At 48.8% G+C, this 24,685-nt stretch overlaps 2 protein-coding genes across 6 annotated transcripts; one reads left to right on the forward strand and one right to left on the reverse strand.

The window, feature by feature from the left end:
* Positions 1–44: 44 nt before the first annotated feature.
* Positions 45–8,150, forward strand: MIEF2 (mitochondrial elongation factor 2). 2 transcript variants are annotated; one of them, XM_006272741.4, is made up of 4 exons: positions 45–157; positions 3,288–3,442; positions 4,528–4,699; positions 5,470–8,150. In XM_006272741.4, the coding sequence occupies exons 2-4, from the start codon at positions 3,296–3,298 to the stop codon at positions 6,531–6,533; spliced, it is 1,383 nt and encodes a 460-aa protein (XP_006272803.2). In that variant the 5' UTR covers positions 45–157; positions 3,288–3,295; the 3' UTR covers positions 6,534–8,150. The 2 variants fall into 2 exon arrangements, with proteins under 2 accessions (XP_006272803.2, XP_059572680.1); XM_059716697.1 differs by lacking the exon at positions 45–157 and adding an exon at positions 202–1,785.
* A 1,551-nt stretch (positions 8,151–9,701) lies between these two features.
* On the reverse strand, positions 9,702–24,658 carry TOP3A (DNA topoisomerase III alpha). 4 transcript variants are annotated; one of them, XM_059716696.1, is made up of 19 exons: positions 24,591–24,658; positions 24,046–24,105; positions 23,384–23,457; positions 22,294–22,369; positions 20,690–20,798; positions 19,148–19,291; positions 18,388–18,558; positions 18,044–18,144; positions 17,836–17,910; positions 17,631–17,713; positions 17,307–17,514; positions 15,782–15,967; positions 15,228–15,357; positions 14,654–14,767; positions 14,407–14,572; positions 13,793–13,936; positions 13,293–13,415; positions 12,238–12,974; positions 9,702–10,749 (listed from the first exon to the last, which is right to left on the reverse strand). In XM_059716696.1, exons 3-19 carry the CDS (start codon positions 23,446–23,448, stop codon positions 10,568–10,570), a joined length of 2,814 nt encoding a protein of 937 aa, XP_059572679.1. In that variant the 5' UTR covers positions 23,449–23,457; positions 24,046–24,105; positions 24,591–24,658; the 3' UTR covers positions 9,702–10,567. The 4 variants fall into 4 exon arrangements, with proteins under 4 accessions (XP_059572679.1, XP_059572678.1, XP_019350103.1 ...); XM_059716695.1 differs by lacking the exon at positions 24,591–24,658 and adding an exon at positions 24,348–24,551; XM_019494558.2 differs by lacking the exon at positions 24,591–24,658 and adding an exon at positions 24,284–24,305.
* Positions 24,659–24,685: the final 27 nt, after the last annotated feature.

Genomic DNA, 24,685 nt, shown 5'->3' on the forward strand with positions numbered 1-24,685 from the left:
CCTGCCCCCTTTGTGACGCACGTTCCATTCCGGAACGTTGCAACGCGGCCGCGCTCGCTCATTGGCTGCCGCCGCTACATTGTTGCCAGCGCCGGGGTCGTGCTGTGGAGGTGCTGGTTTGTCCCGTGGACGGGCCCTGCCGGGGCTCAGAGGGAAGGTGAGTGCGGCCGGGGCGGCCCGCGGGTGGGGATGGTGACTCGAGGGTTGGGCTGAGCCCTTGGTCTTCAGTGGGGAGGCCGTCCCGTCCCTTCCCTTCCCCGGGCGGGACTGGGCTCCGCGTCCCCTCCGCTCCGGCCCGGAGCTGAGGTCAGGCGGGGAAGGAGGGAGCTCCAGTACTGCCCCTGCTCGGAGCGGAAATGGGGGGAAGCAGTTGCTTCTTGCTTCCCTGAGCCGGTCGGCCTCCCCCGCCTGCTCCTGCCCTGCCCGCTGGCTTGCTCTGCATGGAAACATCAGTCCGTGCGGCTGTGCCCGGCCTGGGGTCGAGCCTCCTTCCTGCAGTCGGGGGAGGCCCTGGGCCTGGTGCAGGGCACTGCTGTGAACACATGCCGCAGCACCATCCTGGTCGGGGCGTCCGCTCGTATAAGAGACCCGTCCTGGAAGGGGCTAGTTTCTGTCCCTTAATGAGCACACCTCAAGGAGTGATAGCTTTTCAGAGCCCTGTTGATCCTGGGATCTAGTGTTTTTGCCCTTCTGGGGCCTCACGAGCTTTCCGCTGCTGTGCGTTCCAGCTTCCAGGCTGTTTCAGAGATGCACCCAGCACAGGCCTGCTCGGCGCTGGGTTGCTGCTTAGCTGCAAGGCGTACATGGTACCAGGGCACCTGTCTTGGCTATAATAGGCAAACTGCCCCAAACCAACAGGAATCTGGCACTGAGCTCCTAATACCCTCTAATCCCCACCTCCACTGTTGTTTGCAGCTTTTCTCTTCCCATGGCGACATTGCTTGCAAGCAAAGCGGAGTCATATTTGGGGGGTGACTCCCATGCTGCATCTGTGAGTCATTCCTAAGGTTTCCAACCCTGTCGGGGCTCGAGCTGTGACATTCGCAGAGGGACCTGAAGTGGCTCTGGGCTGGGGGGTAGAAACGCTGTGCTCTGCCCCTACAACTGGGAAAGGAGAGGACTGCCGTGGAGAAGGGGCTTTGGGGGTTAGAACAAACTGCCACTTGATGCTGCCTGTAGAGCCCGGGGCCTGGCTTGCTTTGCTGGCTGCAGGAAGTAAGATGCCTACACAAATGATCTGGAACGGACCTTGCCCCGCATTGAAGTTTCACAATCTCCACACCGATCTTAAAGGAAGGCCGTGTACGCTGTGGTTGTTGATGGCTAATGATACTCCGTATTTACCCAGCACCTTGTCTACAGTTCATAAATATTCCACCTTCCCCGGACTATTGCATGTTTGTCTCTTCTGCAAAACAAGGAAGTGCTCGCAAGGGCTGTGACTTGTCCCACTGACTCACAAGTGCCTGGGCTATGTTGGAGCCTGGACTCCCGACATCCCACTTTACTACCACAGACAGGCCAAGCTCTTATCTGAGAGCTGGAGCTGAACCCTGTCTTGAATTCAGTTAATTCGCAGCAATGAGAGTCTGAAAATCCGGTTGCACTAGATACCTCTCTTTCCTTAGAGAACTGAGGAAGATGTATCTTTCATAGATTGCAGAGTCGGAAGAGACCACAATGGATCATCGTGTCCGACCCCCTGTCCAGGCAGGAAAGAGGACCGAGGTCAGATGGCCCCATCCAGATGACTATCTAGCCTCCTCTTGAAGCCTTCCAAGCTAGGTGATGGCACCACCTCTCTTGGAGATCCTGGCCACCTTTACTGTGAAAAATTTCTTCCTAATATCTAACCTAAATCCACTCTCAACTAGTTTACACCTGTTATTCCTAGTCAGTCCCTGGGGTGCCCTAGTAAACAGTGCATCACCTATTCCCCGTTGACCTCCCCTAATAAATTTATAGGCGGCCACAAGATCTCCCCTCAGCCGTCTCTTGTGAAGGCTGAAGAGATTCGGCTCTCTCAACCTCCCCCCCAGGGTCTTTCCCGAAGGCCACTAATCATGCGAGTGGCCCTCCTTTGGACCCTCTCGAGATTCCCCGTGTCCCTCTTGAAGTGCGGCGCCCAAAACTGGACACAGTACTCCAACTGCGGCCTGACCAGTGTCGCATAGAGGAGGAGCATCACCTCCTTTGATCTATTAGTCATGCACCTGCTAATGCAAGACAAGGTGCAATTGGCCTTGTTGATGGCCTCGTTACACTTGGAGTCAATTATGACTCCAAGATCCCTCTCTGCCTCCCAGCTGCTGAGAAGGACACTCCCCAACCTATAGGTGTGCCGGGGGTTCCTCCTTCCCAGGTGGAGTACCTTACATTTATCTTTATTAAATTGCATCCTATTTCTCTCTGCCCATTGATCCAACCTGTCCAGGTCGGCCTGAATCTGCTCCCTGCCCTCCTCTTTGTGCCCCTTTCCTGCTGTTGCACTACCAGGTGCATGGATTCAGTAACCTGTGAAGGCCTTGGTGTTCCTGTTGTAATATATCTTTTTACAGTGTCTGTAGTGTTGATAAGTAGGGCTGTCATAGCAAACGGTATGTTGGTTGTGGAGGCATGAAGGGGAGTGGGAGAGACTGAGTCTAAGAAGGCAGGAAGGAAGAGTGTGTGTGTGGGGGGGGTGGGGAGTGGCTGGTGATGGAGGTGGAATGATGTAGAGCCAAGAAAGGGAGTATGAGGAACTAACAGGCCTAAGGTTAGGTGTAATGCATGTCCACTTATGGACTGAAGCACATTATACCAGGCTCAGGAGCAGACAGACATGCGGTTATCTCAGGGTGGCCCATGCAGTAGATGACTGCTACAGGTCCTCAGTGCTAGCCCGTTTGAAATCTCTAGCAAATGGCTAGTTGTGGACAGACTCAGACAAACTCTAAACTGGTGTAGCTTGCTCTTGGCTTGACTCTTCCAGGGGTCATCCTCCATCAGGTTGGATGATGTTATTCCAGTTCAAGGAGTTGTCATTTGTCCTCTACAGTGGGTTATACTAGGGTAAGTGTTGGATCTGTCCATGCCCCAGAGATGGCTTTTCTGGGTCTGCTTTGTTCCCCGCAGGGCTTGCAACCTACACGCTTCTATTCACTTGTCCAGTCTAGCAGTACGTGTTCACCACACCCCTTGAAAGAATTGGGAAGATGTCCGTGATTGCCAGTGTCCTTGAATGGTCCCACAGGCCCGTGGGACTCAGCAGCAGCTCATTGTCTTGCACGTTTCTCTCCTCTCTGCAGAGTAGAATATGGCTGAGTTTATACACAAGCAGGGGAAGAGGCAGGACGACCGTGGGCTGGGCAGTGTCATCGACTTCCTCTTGGCCAACACCAGGCTGGTGCTGGGGGTGAGCGGTGCTGCTGTGCTGGCCATTGCGACTCTGGTGGTGAAACGGGTAAGGCTGGCTGCTTCCCTCTGGAATGGCATCGGCAAGTCGGGTCTTGGGTATTGTCAATCTGGGGCTTGGGCCTGGGCTGGGAGTAGCTGCCTCTTACCAGCAATGAGAGCTATGGCTCCAAGCTGCAAAGGGGTGAGATCTTCCAGTGCATCTTTCCCCAAACCTCCCCCACCACACCAGGGGAGCAGAGCAGGTGACCCATTCAAGGCTGTAACACTGCTGGGCTAGACCACACCGCTGTGTTCAGAGCTGTGGGCTGCTGCCATGCTTGGTACCCTGTGCTGCCATGCCAACTTCTGGACCTCAGGGCAGTTTGGCAAGTCAGATTCTCTTTCCAGCGGCTCTTGGTCTCCCTCAAACAGTCTGACCTGAGCCTGTAGAGTCCCGGCATGCCAAGGATCACCAAAGCCAATGGGTGTCCCTCTGGGGGATGGGCATTGCTTTGTGGGAAGCTATTGAGAGGATCTTGCTCAGCCCTGGGGGGCTAGAGCATCTCCAGATGTTGCTTGTTGTGGCAATATGTCTTTCTGTTAGAGACAATGATCCTTGGGCATCCCCTTCTACCTTCCTGGCTTTGACGATATGGGGTGCCAGAGCCCTTCATTTGAAGGAAGGGCAGGTGTCTGAGTGGGTTGCCTGTGTTGTGCACACACGAGAGGCTCCGTGGGGGAAAGTCCTACTCTTTACAGCTTGAATAAGACCTAGCAAACTCTGTGACTTTCTTAAGGCAGCAGAGCTGATCCATGGAGACAAGCATGAATCCCAATCTGAGGCATTTTGAGAACAGTACCAATGAATCCTGGAGGATTTTAGCCTTTGTTGCACCCTCCACAAGCTTTGAGGCTCTCTCCATAGCGGATGTGAGGCTTGTGGAGTGTGAGGACACCTCCAATACTGCTGCTTTCTGTCTTGAAACCTCCAGTACTACAATAAACACTAGCATGGAAAATGTCTGTAGACCGACTAGTTTCTGGTAGGACGGATGCTTTAGCTGCTGAGGTGGGTTTAGTCATTTGGATAATAATAGCTGGCAGGAGCAGCAATACACTTGCATACCTTCCTTCTCCCATCCCCGCCCCCAGATGATTGACCGAGCCACCAGCTCGCCCGACGAGGACGATGCCAAAGCAGAGCAGAAGTCCATTGAGGAGAGCTGGCAGGATCTGAATTTGCTCAAGGCACCGCAGAAGCCTCCCAAGAAGCCAAGCAGGGAGGACCTCAGCGAGCCTCTGCCTGTAACCCAGCCTGCCCAAGGTCAGTGTCCTTGCTTTTCCCAAGCTTTAGGTGGTGTTACTGTGTCTCCTTGAAACCTTGTGCCGCCCTGGATGTTTGGTGCATGTTGCTGCAGTTCTTAGTTCAGTGTCAATTTATTGTCCCTTGTGGTAGAACCAGGTGGTAGGATCCCGTCATAACCCCTCCATCCAGGGGTTCAGGCTAGCCTCCTGCTCCTGACGGACTCTCTCTGCTTCCCCTTCCTCTGCAGCCGGCCCATCCCACACCCAGCATTTGCCTGGCTTCCCACAGGGGTAAACTCACCCATGGTCCCCCACGCAGCTGGCTCATTGTGGGTGCCCGATAGTTCTGAGCTCGTTGCTGATTGATGTAGCAGAGCTGGGTATCTTCACTCCTGAGTCCCCCTGCCATGCAGGCCAGGTAGCAGGGAGGCGAGGTTTATCTTGAACCTGTAAACCCTGGTTGTGGCTTTCCTCTAGAGAGACTCCCAACCCTTAGTCACTTTTGAGCCTCCAGAATGTCAAAATGCCACGTTACAGAACCATCATGGTTCCATTTACATCTAAATTATACTGATATTGTGCCTGTCCCCAATGGGACTTGGGCACCTCATTAGGAAAAAGACCTCCACAAGACACTCCCAGAGTCCTCAGAGTTGATCAGTTTGCTCCCTTCAAAATGCCACCCTGGTATCTGCTGCTAGGGCTGCAGAGCTCAAGCTGACTGCAGGTGGGCAGGCCTCTCTTGGTCTATGTATCCACTCATAATCTTTATTCTCTGCCCTATTGCAGAGCTATGCGAACATCCTGCCTCCCTGGAGACTCTCTGCATAGAATCCAGACCTCTGCTTTGCCTCACATTGCAGGAGAAGCTCCTCTCTTACTATAACAACCACGTCGCCATCCCAGAGCCGGAAGCAGCCCTGGGGAGGCAGCTTGCAAAGGATGTCTGTGTGGAACTGCAGAATTTCCTGCAAAACAAGTACCCAGAACTGCCTTTCGGCAGGATGGTTCTCAGCGGTTCCCTCCACAATGACCTCCAGGTGGTTGCTGCCGACCATGTTGACTTCCTGCTGCCTATGGCACTCGAAGCTGCGCTCTGGAAGCTGATCCCTGGGGAGGACACTGTTGTGAAAACCCCCCAGTTCTGGATGATTAGACGGACCGACTTGGAGTACTTCCCGAGGGGGAGCAGTCCCTGGGACCGATTCCTGGTGGGTGGGTACCTCTCATCCAACGCACTCAGTGAGACAATCCATAAAATACTGGAGACCTCCATCAACTGGCCTGCCATAGGCAGCATGCTGGAGTGCGTCATCAGACCGACGGTGGCTCCTGAGGACCTGAAGCTGGAGGTTGAGCACTGTCAGGTTCAGCTGAATGTAGCCCTCTATCCAGTGGTGAAGGTGGAGGACAAGGTTCTTCTGGCCAAGCCTCCCAGGGGGCTTGTGGAAAACCTCTGGCAACAAAGCTTTTATGCAGCTGAGGTCTCCAGACTCAAAGATCTGGATGCTGGAGACTCGGGGGTCAGGAAGCTCTGCCTCAAAATCTGGAAGGCGGTCTGCAGAGACCACCCCTCCTTGGGCAGACTGACTGGCAGTCACTTGACTCACGTCCTCCTCCACCTCAGTGAAATGGAGCTGGACTGGGCAGAGGCCACCTTGGCCACTAGGTTCCAGCAAATGATCGAGGAGCTGGTGGGCTACCTGGAGAAAGGCTTTCTCCCTTGCTATTTCAACAGCAGAATCAACCTGTTCCATGAGCTGCTGGAAGAGGAAATCGATGAGATGGGGTATGCGCTCTACAGTGCTGTATCCGAGCCAGCCCTCCTGCTGAAGGAAAGCGCTTGTAAATGAACTGCGAGGCTGGGAGTTCCCGAGCGTAGGTTTTGCACGTCTTTATCCACTTCTCCGAGCTAAGTGGATTGCCAAAGTGTCTAACTTTTGTAGCTGAGGCCTTGCGCTTAATGAAAGAGAAGCAGGCACTTCCTGAACAAAATGTGCCCGAGTGAAGGGACAGGGGATCAGACACCAAGCCCATCAGCTCTAGGTCTCCCAGTTCAAATCCGGTCTGTGTCTACAGTAATTAGGAGCCTGATGCCATCCATTTGATGACTGGGGCATCTGTGAAATGAGTTTGGTCTCTGTTCAGTTCCTGTTGAACTAGTATGTGTGCCAACCCTCGTCACAGTAAGGTACCTTCCGTAGCACCATGGGCCTGGATGCCAAACTTCTCATTCCTAGAGGCAGTTCCCCAGACTAGAACGTTTGCCGGTGAGCGTGCAAGAAGCTGTACGTTGCCAGGGCTTGAATGATGCAGCTTGGCTGTGCGTAAGCTGGAGTACAGGCTCCAGGGCTGTCTGGGCGGCTCTCACCAGAGCTAAATTCACTCTTGAAGTGCCAGACTTCAAATGTATATTTGTGGGTGAGGGAGCAGGGGTTAGAACCCTCTTTCTCTAAGCAAATCTGCAAGCCCAGCACATTGCCATTCTGAAAAGGACTTGATGGAGAATAGGTAGTAACTGAATATGCATTACCAGATAGATATTGCCACAGCAAATCCAAATGCAATATTATTTGCTGAAGCACCTTCAATGTTAATACAGCTGCCAAACAAAATGAGCTTAAATCCAGTTGCTTGTTCTGTTAATGTTTAGCTCGTTTGGAGGAGAGTGTTTTAATGCAATGTATTCAATGCCATAATGTCAGGCCTTATGTTGAAACACCCTTCCCTAACATGCCTGTCTGCTACAAACCCAGTAGTAGGATGGGTTATGGCTGTTGAGGAAGAGCAAGGAGGTTCCCACAAGGTCTTTCAGAATAGGTGGGACTGAATCCTGCTCCAGCTTTGGAAGTACTGCAGGGTTGGCAGGCTGCTATTTTCCATCTACTCTGTCAAACAGGACAGGGCTCTCGCTCCCAGATTTGGGCCCCAATTCTGTGCTGTGTCAGAACACACCATCTTGACCATGCCTCTCAGTTTTTCAGACAATACCCTCTTATACATACGTTGCTGCTATTTAGAGCCTGGCCCCACAGCCTGCCTGCCTTGAAAAGCAGTGGCGGGCAGGCTGGGGGACAGCGAGTTAAATTGGAAGGCTTGCTGTTGGCGAGACCTGGAGTGATTTCTGTTTGTCTTTATTTTAAGAATAAGTTGCTTTTTTGAGTGGCTGCTAATAGGCTTATTTTGGTCCTGGCTCTGTTCCAAGTACTAGGACATTATTTCTGTGACTTCAGAATCGTGCCAGTTTTTCAGTGTTGCAAGGGGGTGTTACTCCTGCTAACTCTGAACGTATGTACTGTGACTTGGTTTTCCCTGCAGAGACATGTTTTTATTTGTTTGGGGAGGAGGAGGAGAAACCTCTCTCTGCATCTGAATTTCCTGTGATCTGAAGATGACTTGATCTATAGGAACAAAAACAATTCTCAAGTGCGATTCTTTAGCAATGAGAATAAAGCCTCACTGTCTAACTGTCTTGTGTCAAGTAGCAGCATTGTATGTATCCCGATAGCGATACTCGTATTACTGGAGGAATGAGTGCCTTCTGCTCCTCAAGTGATGCACACAAGCACAAATTATGGTGAGCTGCTGTCTTCCCTCGCACGTAAACTTCTGCTTGTAGAAATGGCACAGAACAGGGTTATGGTCAGGACCCTTCATTCTAGCTCCCACCGAGCACAAGGCAGCTGGATGTTTTATATTCTTAACTCGCATGGCCTGTTTTTTTAGCCAAGTGCTTGGAAAATCACTTCAGGTGCCCAAATGCCACCCACCCTCAAACCCCACTTCCTCTCAGGTCGTGCAACTGGGAACAGCCCATGCTGCTAACACACATTCACCATACTGCTTGCTGGCCAGGCAGCTTTCTTCTGTCAGTGGCATAGGCTGTAGACAGTATTGCTGCAGCTGTAATAGTGCTGACAAGTTCTGCCCTGGTATCCAGCCAGCTTCACAAAGCTTTTTTAATCCGGTTGTTCTAGCCAGCAGGTCTGAAGTTTATTTTTAGGCTACATTTTCTTGTAGCAGTGGGAGTGAGGGAAGAGGGGAGTAAAATGGTACATGTGGGTTCCCTGCTGACCTCATTCTGTGCAACTTAAGCTCAATACCAGTAGAATCACTGCAAAGTTATTTGAAGGTGGGGAAGCTGCCAGAATTCAATATAAGGACAGATCCTTTTTTTTCCCTCCCTTCCCTGGCCCTTGGGCATATTTAAAACAGGACTGATTGTCTGGAAAGAAGATGGAAGCAAGTCTTGTAGCTCTGCTGACTTCAGAGTTGCTCCTCGCATACTCTAGTGAAACCAGGATTATATGTCTGTTGGAGTGAATGACTGGAGGTTTATACATCTCTGCTCTCATTTCCCCCTCCCTCCCCCTCTTCTGGCTGCTGACCCTTTGCCCTCAGACTGACAAAGGAATTGCTTTTTATATTTAGAAAGTTATGTAGTATTTCTGGACACTGGTAGCAGTATCTCCATTAACTCTGCTGCTATGGAGGGGCTGGCTTCTTCCAGACCTGCAGGAAAGCAGTTGCATTCAACTTGGGGGAAGAGCTGAAATGAAGGTTGTGTGTTTTTATTTTATTCTGTAGAAAGACTAGAAAGAGCCAGTCCTACTTACCAGTTCCAACACCAGAGCTAGAACTTCAGTCCACCAGTCTGGAGAAAATAGGGTTGAATAGCCTGCCTGAGAATCCTGCCCCTTCCATTTCAGGCACCTGCAGTGTCCTTTAACTGGTTCCCCAGTCTGGAGCAAGATCAGGCACCATATGCAGTAAGTAAGAAGTAAAGCTCAGGCCCCTTTCCTTTCTCCCCATTCCTCCCCCACCTTTGCAGATCAGTTCTAAATAAAGCTGCTTGGGCCGGCTGCCAGACAGCAGCCATGTTCCTGAGAATGAGGGAATGGAAACAGCTCCGTCTGCACTGGCTGCTCCGAACTTCCTTACTAAGTTTGTCAGATTTGTTGATGCATGAGGTGGAGACAGTCCCTTGACACCCATTGCTAAAACCTTACCACAGAGGCAAGTTAAAATAAATTCTCCTTTTAATCAAAAGCATGGTGACCTGACCAGAATGAACTGTGTGAACCAGCAGCTCCATCTCCCTCCTCTGACAGCTTGAGTAGAAGTGGATCACAGCTCGTTTCCAGGCGCTTTACATGGAGCTTTGCCTTTGGAAGACGGAGCCAAGACTGGCTTTACTTGCAGCTCTTCCCCTTCAGAGGCAAGGGACAGAGCTGGAAACAGTAGAGTAGACCAGTCAGTATAGCCTTTTCCCATCTTGTGTGATATTAACATTGAAGGGTAATTGAACGTATGAAATCCCATAGTGAGGATTATGTGAAGCTGGTACTGTAGGCACCATCAACCTGACTACTCCATCACCCTAAAAGACAGATTTTTAGTCTTTTACTAACCTTGATGTTCTCTTCCCCCCCCCCCAAACACAACGGCCACTGTTCAATGGCAGTCAACTCTTAAGTTAGCCGCTTACAGTCCTTTTCTGCCCTTCCAGAGAGCAGCCAACACTATACCATCTTGTCCAAAGCTGATTAGGAACTTTGTGTCTGTAAATATAGTGCCCAAGACAAACTCTCTCATAAATCATCCAAGAGACAGCAGCTGAAATCAGGCAATATCAGTAGTAGCTGAGCCTCCTTCAGAAGTGAGTCCACCTTTCAACTGGAGCCAAATGAAGCCTCCAGCAGTTTGTGGTGCGTGGAGTATGCTCTGTCATCAGCAGCAGGCAGATTTCTTAGCCAGCATTTCCAGGAAGGCAGGCACCCGAGGAATCTCTGCTGCATGCTGGCTTTTAAAATCCACTTCCTCATTACTGACGTACCCCAGGACTCCAGAGTTTTCAGTTTGCTTCTGTAAGGGTGTTCTGCTTCCCTCAGTGGTTCTGGGGACAAGTCTTCCTGGTGTGACCAGGCTGGTGGCAAATCCCACAGGTCCGTGGTCTCTTCACGGTTGGCCCCTTCGAGGAGAAATTATCTGGCCTTTTAGCTTTGCTTCCTGCTCCTCTTGGGAACCCCTGGTCCCTAAAATGGTTTGAAGAGATGTCCGCAGATGCCCCTGTACAAATTAAAACACCATTTGTATTGTATTTGTGCACTTTTATACACGCCCCAAGGCAGCAGCTGTGGGAGTCAAGGACAGATGCAGTTAGGAAGCCTGGGTTCAAACTAGGGGTGCGGGTCAGATGTTTATTATCCTCACTATTCAAATTGTCCTTGAATCCAAGGCTGCTTCCATCCCATGGCTAGCTGTGCTGGGGCAGGAGATCCAAACAGGAAGCTGCCCCCCAACCCCTTGTTAACATGCTCTAGTCCAGCGGTTCCCAATCTGTGGTATGCGTACAACCTGTCAGCAGTATGCGTTAACAGATTTTTTATAGTTTCTTTTTATGACAAAAATTTGCTGGTGGTACTTAAGGTTGTATCATTTTAAACTGGTAGTGCACAGATGTCAGAGTTTGGGAACCACTGAGCTAGTCTATATCCAAAATGGGAGCCTTAAAAAGTTATAGAAAAATAGGGTCGGCTGGGCCCCACTGAGACCACCCTCTGCTCTAGGCTGTGCCCGTCCTAAGCCAGCCCTTGTCAATGGTAAAGCCTGAGTTTTAAAAACAGCTGTAGTCATTTTACTCCCCTACCAGTTTGCTAGAAATGCCAGCTCATGAGTCCCTTCTGCCAGGAGAAAGCTGCTGCATATTTAAGCGGGGCCCTCACATCCCCTCCGACAATCCTGTATTTACTATAACTGGCAATGACCAATAATGGTCAGGCAGTGCCCACTTCAGGGCCCCAGGCCTTGTGATCTGACAGCACTGTAGGAGGAACATGATGAAATCAACTCCCCTTTGTACAATCACCATCTGTGACAGGAGAGCAAAAGAAAGGGAATGCAGAGGCAGCAGCTCAGCGTCCCCAGTGGGTAAGAGGCAGCTGTAGCACCAGCAGAGGGGAGATGTGCTCCCCCTCTCAGTGTCTTCGTCTTCGCTTCCTAATATCTGATGGCATCTGGCAAAGCGAGCTGTTGCTTATGAAAGCTTATGCATCTCTGAATTGGTCTTAAGGTACAATTCTGCCCTGCCTCTCTCTGGACTTCCAGCTAACCTGGCTTAATACCTCTCTCTGCGTCCTCACAGCTGACTGGGAAGGCCTTCCCATGCAAGAGGTCAGTTTTAGGTAAGCAGTTGGGCACTGCCCACCCACTTAACTGTCCCAGCAGGCAGTGTCCTGGCATATGAATGCATCAGCTTAGAATTAAACCTGGAGCAGGTCCATACGCTAACTCTGGTTAACAGAAGAGGTTGCTTAAGCCAGGCTCTGAGGTAAACTGTTGTTACAAGGTGACTTTCAACTTCGCTGTGATTAAAAGAAGGGGACACATTGCCTTGGAGGCTGAGAGGTTTCAAAAAGAGGGAAACTATCCTGGTCCTACTGGTCATTTTGTAGCTTCAGGCATCCTTTTCTGGGCCCCGTGTGTGACACATGACCTGTACTGTCCTTCGCTGCTGCTTTAAAATTCAACCCCCCAGCCACCGTCTCCCAGCCTCACCTGGGGCCACATTCTCGTCTGCCCACAGAAAGAAGCCGCACTGCTGGTCCCGGGGCTTTGGGCAAGTGTGGAACTGCCGCCCTTTGTTGGGTCCATCCTTCTGGACCGTGCGTGTGATAGCCAGCTGGTTGCAGTTGCAAACGCTGCTGCCCCCTCCTTCAGCATCTCGACTGCTGCTCTGGTAGTGTCCCTGGCCTCTCCCTTCTTCCGGGCTGTGGAAGCCTATAGGGGACCTTTCAAAGGAAGCTGGCGATGTAAAGCTCCCAGGTGCTGCACTGTTCCTGTCCTCGGCCTGCTGATCCGCCCACAGGAAGAAGTTGCAGCTGCTAGCACTGCACTTGTAGAACTGCCTGCCTTGGTTGGGCCCGTCCTTCCGCACAGTGAGCAGCACTGCCGCCTGCCCGCAGTTGCACATCACTGCATTGTTCTCGTCAGCAGCTACAGCCAGGCGAGCAGCAGTGCTGGGCGGCCTCGTGCCCCTGGGTCCTAGGAATCCAATTGGCGGGTTCGCGGCTGGCCTCCTGTGGCCATTCTCATTGCTAGCCATTCGGTTAAGGGAGTGGCTGACTTGCAGGTGGTTGTCTGCCTGGCCAGCTTCTGATGCAGGTTGGGGCAATCTTTGTAAATACTGCAGGTCCAAGGTGTCTCTCAGCAACTTGTCGCAGCCTCCGATGCAGCCAACAAATTCCAGGGGCAGGAGAGGAGGGGCACTCCCTTGCTTGAGCTTAAATTTCAGCCTAAGGAGACAGAAGAATTCAAATCTCTTGGCTCACAGGGTTCTCTCTAGCCCACTACCTGTACTGGACCCCAGGGATCTCTGCTTATTCCTCTCTTCCCATCCTCCCCACAGCCATGTGCTACATCTTTCAACTTTCTAGTCTAAAACAGTTAAGCCCACCTTTTATTTGGCCATAGCTATAGGTAGCACCCTTCCGAGTGCTGCCTCAGTAGCTCTCCGAGCCGGAATGGTACAAGGACATGCACAGACTGTCCTGCCAGCTGCCAGTATCTACTACAGAGCAGTGTCTGTCAGGTGCCTCACTTGTACTGCTCACCTGTGAACTGGATGGGGCTTGCACACAGCACAGACGCTGTCGTCCTTGCTGACTTCCAGCACAAAGTCAGGAAACCAGACAGCAGTTTTGCAAGCAGGATATCCCACGCAGCTAAGGTAAAACCTGCAGTGGAATAGAGGGCAGAAGGAAGAAGACTCAGAGAACTTATCAGCCCTTCTACCCGCAGCTGCAAACCTTCTAGGGACTCAGCCAGCACCTGCTACAAAGGGAAGGATTTGTAAAGCAAATGCGTGCTGCAGGAAGAGTGGGGTCATCTGGACATACACAGCTGTGGCCTAAGACACCTTGGCTTCTGAGCTTAGTAAGGAGGCGGGGGCGGGCTGGAATAACTTCACACCTTGGTATTGGTGACTCAGGCTGGTGAGATGCATTGCTAGGGGGCATAGCTAGTGAATGATTTGCCCTCTACTGAGCTGCCAGGGGAATCCACATTAAAGCAGCACATGGGGATGCGTTCTGCACCAGTGGAGATCACTGACCCGCCATTCTTCCTAGTCTTCAGGACCATGTCATTGTTGCACCGAGGACATTTCCGGATGGCAGCTGGTGTTTCGGGGTAGAGCTCCTCTCCTTGAGCCACTTCTCTGACTGTTCCAAAGTACTGAGACAAAGCCTGGTCCAGCCTAGAAAGAAACACACACACATTCCCATTTGCTTCCACTGCAGTGAGCAATTGCTTCCTCTCATTTTTCATGAGCTGGAAGCTGCTATTTAGTAGCTGCCACTCACAAGTGCAGCTCCTTTGTGTTTCCAACTCTACAGTAAACACGGTTAGGAATGTACCAAGGAACAATGCATCCAGGGCAGCCTCAGCAGGGGGTCCAAACCCATGGAAGTCAGTGCAGACAGACATCAGCTTAGATGGACTGGATTAGATTCAGAACTAATCTAAACCAATGAAGGACTGTTACAAGGTACTGGTTTATGATAATGCAGCCTGCTCCAAGTCATTCCTTCCCTACAGATGCTTATGCATCTTAGGCAGAATTTCAAGAAAATCATCTGGTGTGTTCAGATAGCAGGTTAAGCCAGAGGCATGAAGCCAAAGCATCCATGTGCTCTGCTGTTCTAGGAGACGTTTCCTAACACTCACTTGTTGGCTTTGGCCACTGCTTCAATGAAAACTTGCTTGTACTTCTGTATCTGCTGCCTCAGCACTACAGACTTGTCTTTCTTCCCCTCACAGATCAGTTTCAGGTCAGCCTCCAACTCAGCTCGAAGGTCAGGCTTTGACATCTCGTAGCCCATAGAATCGTAACCTGAGGAACAGTAACTAGCTGAGAAGGGGAAGAAGGGATGAAGCCAGGACCTGCCTGCCTTGTGAGAAGTGCTGCCCTTACCTTCTACCAGTCCCATGCCCAGATGGCCTGGAAGGAACCTCTGCTCTGGAGTGAGCCCCACATACATTCGTGCCTTGATGGTCTCAATGTGCTCGGCATGCGTGGCGTCAGTCCCTGAAAGCAGATGTGCGGCTGGTGAGCATGCTCACATGAACGAGCAGCCCTGTCACAGACTCTGCGAGGAGGAAGCTCCCCTTCGTGCAACACCAGCTGCTGGAACAGAAGACAGTTTATAGGGAGCCGGATGAGCTCAATGGCTACCATAGTCTCCCACCACTCCAGTGCCAATTGTAAGGGTGTACTGATGGACCTAATGGGGTCCTATGTAAACTGAGCTGTGCAGTTTAGAGCACTGGACACACTTTGAGTCCTAGAGGGACTCCACATTTTGCCTGGAGATTATTCTCTAACTATTCCCTAAGTCACCTTGGGAATACAGGTATCCTGGTTACATGCAGGGAACTTTCCCCTTTACAAAACAGACAGACTGTTACACTTCAGACAACCAAGAAAGAAGAGGCTTATGAATGCCACCCTGCTACGACAGCACAGTCCATGTGCTACAGACACTGACCAATGCCATGTTTATCCATGAGTGCAATGAGATCAGCTTCTGTGAGGAGCTGGGGCGGGCTGGTCTCCCCATCCACCATCTCCACCGTGGTAGGTTGAAAACGAGACCCTTTCTCATACACTGGGATGACCTAAACAAGGGAGGAAGAAAAGGAAAATCCGTAGTGAAACCTGAACTAGTGCTATGCCTGCGAGGGATGTTTCTCACAGAGGTTAACAGGTTTGGAGAGTTGCACAGAGCAGGTAAGAAAGAAAAAACAGGCTCAGCATCAGTCAACAGTGCCTCTTTTGGAGACTTATGGACAACACCAAGATGTCTGCAAAATGAAGTCTGGCCTCTCTCACTTGAACACAAAGGAAGATAGCCACTGACACACTAAACCCTAAAGAGGCTGGCAGATGCCTTCAGCCAAGAAGTGGTCCTACTGGTAACACATTATCAGAGACTCCTAAGAACTAAGCAAGCTTAAACACTGGGGCAATATACTAAACTCACTTGCATCACAACACTTTTTCAATTTAACATCATATATGTTCTTTGCTCAAGGGCATTACCTTGTCACTCCACTTGTCGTATGGGTACACATCCAGGTAGTTTCTGGCAAGGATCATTAGCCCTTGAGCAATAAACCGCTCATTGGCAATATCAATCTCCACAGTGGTTTCCTGTCCTTTGGCATCTTGAGAGCAGCAAGCCAAGAAATGACGTACGATGAATTCATACAGTCTCTGCTCGTTCCCCTAATGCCAGATATTGAAAGAAAAGGATGGAGAGTTCCCCCAGTTAAAAAAAAAAAAAAAAAGCACCATTCTGGTTTTCTTCATGTTTTGTTAGAGATCAAGGTATTTCAGTCTTACAACATTAGTAGGGGTAGAATGAAGCCTAGTCCTGCTGAATCTGGGATTCTTGGCAACAAAAGGGAGATGCAGGAACTCACAGGGAGTGCAGGTCAGAACCAAAAGACACAGATCCATGCTTCACTGCTGACAAAGGCAAGCTATTTGACCTTTGTGCCTTAATTCCCATCTGTAAAACACATCCCTAGAAGTCCTTCTACTCCAAAGCCCTTGAAGATCTCTTCCTAAGACGCTTTAGATTCCAAAACACTGGCATGCCTTACTAGGATGTTTTAGGTCAGGACTTGCTATAGAGACATGAGTGGATTAGTTTAAAAGGAAATGCAAGAAGAAAAGTGTCTGGTACAAAGAAAGGCAGCATTTCTTCTTGTCTAAGACCAAGGAGAAAGTATTCTAGTGGCAGCAAATAGGATAAATAGGATAAACAAGGGAACTATAACTGAACATCTCACTATAAGTCAACACACTTAAGTGACAGGATGCATAGATTTAGAATGATAGAAAATTAGGGTCAGAAGGGATCTCAGGAGGTCATCTAGTCCAACCCCCTACTCAAAGCAGGATAAGCCCCAACTAAATCATCCCAGCCAGGGCTTTGTCGAGCCACAGCTTAAAAGCCTCCAAGGATGGAGATTCCACCATCTCTCTTGGTTTGGCTACAGTCAATCCTTCCAGATCATGGTGTATGTGTGAGGTCACACAGACCTTTGGCACATAAGCCTAGGCAGAAGGTTTGGAGGAGTGCAGGCTGCCCAAGACCTTCCATCCCCGCTTTAGGCCACTGAGACAGAATCCAACAGCCAGACTGAGTCCAGACGTTTGGCGCCTCCATGGCTATAGTTGTATAAGCATCTGGGAAAAGAACCCGCATTTCCTGCGTAGCAGACTGAAACACAAGAGACTCCACCACCTCTCTAGGTAACCTGTTCCAGTGCTTCACCACCCTCCTAGTGAGAGTTTTTCCGAATATCCAGCCTAAACCTCCCTTGCTCCAAATTTCTAACTTAGATTATCACATTTTGTTTGCCTTATTACTAAGGCAATGTATTTCAGAAAGGAACTTCAGCTGAAACAACCACACTAGAGATACAGGTATTTGAATACCACCTGCTAATGAATGCACACCAAGCCCTGTAAACTCGCATTCAACCAGCACTACTGAGAAGTACAGTTGATAGCATAAGTAAGGACACTAGTCAGCCTTGCCCCGTGTTAGACTCACCTGCAGGTTACAGGTGTATTTGGTGGGGTGAATGGGGGGGTGAGCCTGATCGGTTTTGGAACCGTTCCTAGGTGTTGGCCCACCCTGGTCTAGAATCCTTTGTGCAAAAGCTCCCCAGTGTGGATCTTGGGTCTGCTGCTGTACCAGTGCAGACAGGCTTAATTCTTTGGGGAACATGTTGGTCTCAGTTCGGGGGTAGCTTATGTACCTGTAAGACAAGAGGGAATATGTACATCTGATGACAATCACTCATAGGATCCCACACTTTTTAAAGACATTTCATTCTTTCTAATAAGCTAGCACAGCAAGTTCTGGGAGACCCACCCTTGAGTATAGAGCTTTTCTGCCACTCTCATGGTCTCTTTGGCATTTATTTTCAGTTTGCGGGATGCCAGCTTCTCCAGTTCCTGTGCCACAATGAGACAGATAAGAACATGAGAATGTACTGCATGAATATGAACAGTCACTGGAGCCCACAGTCAGAGCTCATTTCAAAGAAGTCTTTTTAATATGATCGTATCAGACATACCACTGTGTCCAGAGGCAGGGGCCTCCACTTGCTTTTTGGTTTGCTACCAATCATGACGACAGTGGCTACTGGATCCTGCAGACAACATGAGCAGAAGGGAAAACCACGCTGAAGCGTCTAAATGGAGAGCTACTAAAAATGTCAGCTGGAAAGGGTGCTAGAAATACTTACCAAACCCCACGGTTCAGGGTCAGTTATGTTTTCTTACCTCCATACACATCTGGTAGAGGACAAGGCATGCTGTGTGGTTAAAGAGTCGATTCCTCTTCCAGCTGAAGTCCACAATGGCATCCTCACGTTTGTGAGTCACTGCATGGAAAAACCAGACGCCATGTCAGAGATGTACATAGCAGAATTGCTCCAAGTTGACACGGAAAGAAAGGGGAACATGGGCAACTGGGACAAAGCAAGAGAGAAAAATAGCAATGTTTTTGTATTACACAAAAGCATTTCCAATTCTTATCTTACAGGAAAACTCATGCTCTCTTTCCCTTTCGAAAGTGCTGAGCTGTGCTAGACAGCAAAAGCCTGTCACTGGTATTCAGAATTTACCTTTTATTTTATAGAAGGTTTCAGGAACAAAAGCCTGTATGGCTTTAAACCTTTCTACCACAAATCCCAGAGTTGGGAACTGGCAGCTACCATAGCTGATTAAACGCTCTGCCAGAACATCAGGGAAGATTCTGGAGAGCCTCAGGGTCTGGAATCTGGTGAAGGCAGCACCTGGAAGGGAACAAAAGGGATCTCAGAACTAGAACACTGTAATTTTAGAAAATAATTACACTGCTTCAAGATTCAACCATTGCAAAAACAGCAAAAGCCCAGTCAGTATCACAGGAATACTAAAGAACCAACCACTTCCTTCAAAACCAACCACAGGGATTCTAATAAAGCAGCTGAAGACATGATCCATTTATTCATCTGTGATCTGGAAACTTGCCACCCAATTTTGCATTTTTGCCTTGAGTCACAGGGAAGCGTGGACATCTGGCTTTGATGCACCACCACCTACTGTGCCATGGGAGCATGAGCAACATGTTTATGCCGGGAAAGCCTGGTGGTAGGCTCCCTTTCTTATGCTGTAGTCTGAAGGAATTCAAATGATTTAATCACTTTTTTGAGCTAAACAGGTATGGCAAAGCAAAGAGCAGTCCTGAACATCACCGCCTCTATTTACGCACCATAAAATTCTAGCTTTCTTTTAAGGAGATGTTTACATAGTCCAAGTCTGCTACTAAGTTCATGTGTAAGTTGTTCACACGCCCACAACCTTCAAAACCTGCTACCCAAGCCCTGCTTCATACCCACGCACCTATTCTGAGATCCAGCTCCTGTCTGACATCGACAGCATCACTAGTGTTCTGATCAGGCTGGGTGAGGTTTTCACAGGCAACTCGAACAGCATGTGGTGTGATCTCAGAAAAGCGGGCTCGGAACACCTGAAGACTTGGCTTAACTGTCCATTAAGGAGATAGATTGAAAAATTATTCATAGCCCAGTAAAAAGCAGCAGTTTGAGTGTTTACTCTTGTACCACTTTGTGGTAGGTCCAAAAACAGTATAAGTGTGCAAAGGGGCCCCTTCATTAATGCCAGCTCTGCAATGTTTATAGACTATTTTTGGACCCTAGATCAGTCTCTTTCAAAGCACTGACATGTTATGATGTCCCAGTAATCTTTACATTTGTCATTCTTGTAATTCAAGAGAGATACTAATCTAGCAAGTCTGCGCCACTTTTACATCTTGCCAGTCAAAGATCCAGAGATAGTTCCCACTGAAACCATCATGCAGGGCCAGTTCCAGTTTGTGCCTCTTAATTAGTTTTGGCTGAAAGCCTAAAGTCATTATGGCACAAATGGAAAAATGCTTGCAACAGCTCTGGCAGTGGAACAAGGACAGAGGAAATAATTACTTGAAGAGGGAAGAAACAAAAGTTCCTCTTAAGAAATCATTTTACTTTGAGTATATTCATGGTCCCCCATTAACTCCTTTACATTATTTGAGAAGTGAATGGGCTCAATGACAATCAAGGAAATCTGCATGGGTCTTAACTGCATGGCTAGAAAGCTGTGTGCACAACATAACTGAGAAAGCAATCAGTTCATGTCTGATGAGAGCTCACCAGGAATTTCGACTGAAAGGGGTTTTTTGGCCAGAAAATGCTGATTTGTTAAAATGATTTCTCTGATCCAAGGGGGAATTTCTGGATAGAGAAAGAGCCCCCACCCCCAACCCTTCTCCCCAAGAATAGCCTTTTTATTTACACATTTATATGTGGAAAGTTTCTGAAAGGTCTCATATTTGCTCCAATGCAGGACAAAAAACAATTCAAAGGCATCCCTTTATTGTGACACGGAATTCCTGTTTTCCAGCCAGCCCTACCTTTGCTGCCCAATGCCATTACAAAGCGTGGAGAGCTCTCTCACCCAGAGCATAAGTTCTGGCAACACAGAAAAGTCTTTAAGCATACGTTTGGGCTTTGGCAGCATTAAACATATTGGACAGCCAAAAAAGGTGACCTTTACGGTGCTGCTCGGCCACCAGACCTGATGTCCAGCCTCCACCAAGACTCCCATTTGTGGCTGCCAAACATGCAAAGAGGTTTACAGATCAGCTACACCCATGTGGATCTTTGGTTTGAGTGGTAGAAACTAATGCTTTGGGATTCAGAAATGCCCTGCAGCTAGTGGCCTGTTCTGGAGGGCCATGTTACATGAACATGCCCACGGTACATGCAGAAGCACAATCAGAGTATTCTACTTGGACACAGTGATAGCCTTCAAGCAGCAGTCCAGGGCTAGCTTTTTAGTCTCCATTTTAAAGAAAGTCAGCCTGACGGTAAGACTTCCACCTACCAGCTTTGCAGACCTGGATGATCTCAAAGCCAATGTTCTCTCCTTCTCGATCACAATCAGTCCAGATCATCAGAGCCTGGCATTGCCGGACTTCTCGTTCTAGGGTCCGCTGGGATGAGACAAAAGCATACGACATGGTAAGTGGCTTACTTTAGCATCTAATTTAACTGGAGGTGAATTACCAATAATGCCAACAGTCTAAGTGGATCCTGAATGGAAGATATACCCATAGCAATATGTTTGCAAGAGAAGATAGTTGTAATCACGCTTTCAGCAGTAGACACCATAACCCGTTCCTTCAAGTGTTGATATATTTGTTATTGAGCCTTACTGCTCACAGAGATGGAGTGGACCAGTCATCCACGTAGTTCCTGTACTTTAGTCTTTTGTACCGTATGCATCAGAAATTACCTGCATTAGTTATGCTGCAATTTTTCAATATAATTTGCTCCTGAGTTTGTATGCATAAATCTTGCTAATTCTTACTCAGCTAATTAAATGATATCAGGGATCCTGATTTTCCCTTTTAAAAATGGCAAATTCTCTGATTAAAATCCCCAAAATCCACATTTTTCCATAATTAAAATGAAACACCACTATATATCGGTTGAACACAATGTTTTATTGATAGATTTACAGTTTTAAAGACATTTGGAAGCCTACCAGTACCTCAATCATTATAAGATAAATTCTAAATACTTATATAGTTTAGTGTTTGATTTTTGTTTTCTTTTTGGGGAAAAAAAAAAAATCAGAGCTCCCCCTGCCCCCACTTTGTGGTGCTGAGAAGCCCCGATATGCCAGTGCCTCACCCCACACTGCCCATGCCACTGTCGCATCTGCCCCATACACAAATCTGGAGTCATGTGCCCCCCAACATCTCCCTCTCTGAGAGACATGCAAGTGGCACCCCCTGCCTGATCACCCTCCTCCCACTCCCCCCAGCCTCTTGCAGGCTGGAACACTGCCAGACTGCAAGGGGAAACCCTAAGTTTTCTCCTTATCCTAAGTTTTTCTCCTTAAAAAGAAAAATGCACATTTTTCTGTGGTGAATGGAAAACCCAGATCCCTAGTAATTATACAAACATAAAACATGCTGTTTTGATGATTTTAAGAAAGATTGCTGGTTTTAAGAAACACTGGAGTAACAATTCCCCTGGGACCTTTCCAAAGACAACATTTGTATCTGGTTAGTCGGCTAAAAAATAAAGTTGACTCTTGCCATAAGCACTCATTTTTCTTCATTCATTCCCCAAAAATCACAATCTGAATTTGGATCATGTCCTTTAGCATGTTTTTTTTTTTAAATGGGATTGTTCAACACAATGGGACCATTTATATCTTTATTACAATAAGGGATTCTGCTTTGGTCCTGTTTTCCTACCATCTTCCCTGCTCTATGAGCAGATACTTTAATTCTAAAGGTAGCTAGTGTGCGCACAGACTGAAACATGTAAGTGAAAATACTGAAATTGGCTAAAGTCCTGGAGAACTAAAGGGTATGGACAAAAGTCCAGTCCATTCTCTGCCTGCACCAATACTTGGGGAGCCAGCCTCTGAATTCGGTGTAGCAGGAAACTTTTAGAAGGCAGGGAACTTTGTACCTTAATATCCACGTAGTTTTCAGGGCAGTATTTCTCAATCTCAGCATCAAAGAGCACCAGGGGGTTGCAGCTATGCCTGATGAATGGATGATAAACAGCAAGGATTAACAGACAAAAGGAACTAAAGCAGAAAAAGCAAGACAGTTAATGGAGCATGCTCTCTCTGTCTAATATACTACTGAAAAATGATGATTTCAGCTGCAACATTACTGTCTTCATCTTAAACTATCAGAAGCTAACAGTGAAATACGCGCTAATACTTTTAATTAGATTTACGAGTTATCAATAAGAACAAAGTTTTACTATAATAAAACTTGCCCTTTTGTTTTTGGCAAAATATTTCAAGAAAGTAAGATGTAATATGGCCCATTTAGTCACTTCTTGAAAGTGATACAGATTTTAGAAGGCTGCAGTGTTGTAGCCATGATGGACCAGGAAACGTACAAAAGCCAAGGATTTTTTGTGGTATCTTTTACTGGACCGACTGTATAGTTCGGAGAGCCATTGGACAAGTTTTCAGGCATGAGGAAAGGACAAAAGACCTGAGGAAGAACACTTGATGCCCGAAAAGCTTTTCCAAAGCTCTCCAACTATACAGCTGGTCAAATAAAATACCGGTAAATCAAGAGCACCGACTTGGACAGAATGGGAATACACCAGGCTAATTATAGAACCTCAGTGGTTCAAGTCCCCAGCGGAAAGCTAACAGATTAAAAAGAATCCACTCCCAGGTTGCAGAGATGGCGTTGCAGAGGTTAAACGTTCTTACTCCTTCCAGACTTGCAAATATGCATGACAGCAAAGACTTTGGGAACAATACTTAAGAGAAGAAAATTCCAGCAGAGATCCTCTGCAGGGTAGGACACGACTTGGGGGAGAGCCTAACGTCCACAACACACGACCTCCGAGACACAGCTCCGATTCCATCCAGCCACAAGCGCGCACACGTTAGCCAGTGCATTACAAAATTAATGATCATACACTGTTTCTGAGCCTGATTTTCAAACTGTCACTGCGCTGCCTCTCTCAGCATTAAAAGCAGAAAAAGCAGGCAGACGAATAGCTGGTCTCTGTGATTAGGGACACTAACCATTTGCGAAATGCCGTCTTAAAATCATGACTCAGCAAATGGCCTGAAACAGACGTCATCACCATTGTAACATTCTGCAAGAAACAGATTAAGATAATTAGCGCTTAATGTTTCCTTCTCCCTTGCTACGAGCTGTTTGCAACAGCTCCTACCGTCTCCGGACACGATCCTCATCGGATGCAGCTGCACCGTTTCTAGGCAGCTCTGCTTCTATTGGCACAATCGTATTTCTCCCGTCGAGCCCCACGTAAGTACTAGAAATATGTTGTTTTGTCTGACCTGGGAACTTTGAACGTCTAAGTAACACAGAGCTGCTGATCTCAGCACGCTATTTTACAGATGAAAAATGAAAGCGTAGCAGGCAAAAGTGACTTAAAGCCACACAGAGGGTTTGTGGCACAGGCAGGCACGAAATCCACGCCGTTCCCACTGAAACACGCTGTTTTTACAGGAGATGACGACTGCGCAACGCTGACCGTGAAAACAGCATGTTTTCTGTGCGCTCCAAGGGAAAATTCGCCGTTTGTATTTCACAGCAATTTGGCCCATTTGAACAGCCAAATCCTTTTTATCGGCAATAATTCTTCGGTGACCGTTCTTTGGATAATCCATCCGCCTCTTGCAGGGATCAGGAAAGTTATCAAAGAAGTTGGAATCGCTACCTGGCCAAACAGATGATAGTCGTATTCGTAGATCTTGTTGAACCTGGACAAGCCTTCTCTCTAGAAGGGGAAAAAACACCAAAAAGAGAGAGAAAAAAAAAAAGTCAGTGGATGTAAGCAACAAGCGTAAGGGAGCGGGCGGGGACGTGGGACGTGTCCAGACACACGACAGTGAATCGACCAGGGTTAGAAATGGCACGGTGCGTTGTGAGAGCAACGGCAAGCCTTAAATTCACACCGTGCTCGTGTGCGCTTCTATCGCAACTTCCACCCCGGGGATGGACTGGCTCGGCGCGTCTCACCCGCCGCACGCGGCCGCCCGACAGCAGGTCGGCGATGCCCCGCGCCGCGTCGTTCTTCTCGGCCACGCACAGCACCCGCCGCAGCGCCATGGCGGCCGCGTCGCTCCGCCGCCGCGTCGCGGGCCCCGACAGCGCGCCCAGGCCGCGGGCGACCAGCCGCAGCGCCGGGGTCATGGCCCGCGCATCGCCGCCCCTCAGCGCCCCGCCGCAAAGCGCGGGAGAGCGCGCAAGGGCGGTGTTTACCTTTTACGTCCCGCCGTAAAGCGCTGACAGGGCTCCGACTCCCAGCATGCCCTGCGGCGGCAGCTAAGAGTGAGTGTTTACGAGTCCCAGCGTGC

The sequence above is a fragment of the Alligator mississippiensis genome, chromosome 13 (genome assembly GCF_030867095.1).
Source record: "Alligator mississippiensis isolate rAllMis1 chromosome 13, rAllMis1, whole genome shotgun sequence".
In the NCBI taxonomy this organism is placed as follows: Eukaryota; Metazoa; Chordata; order Crocodylia; family Alligatoridae; genus Alligator; species Alligator mississippiensis.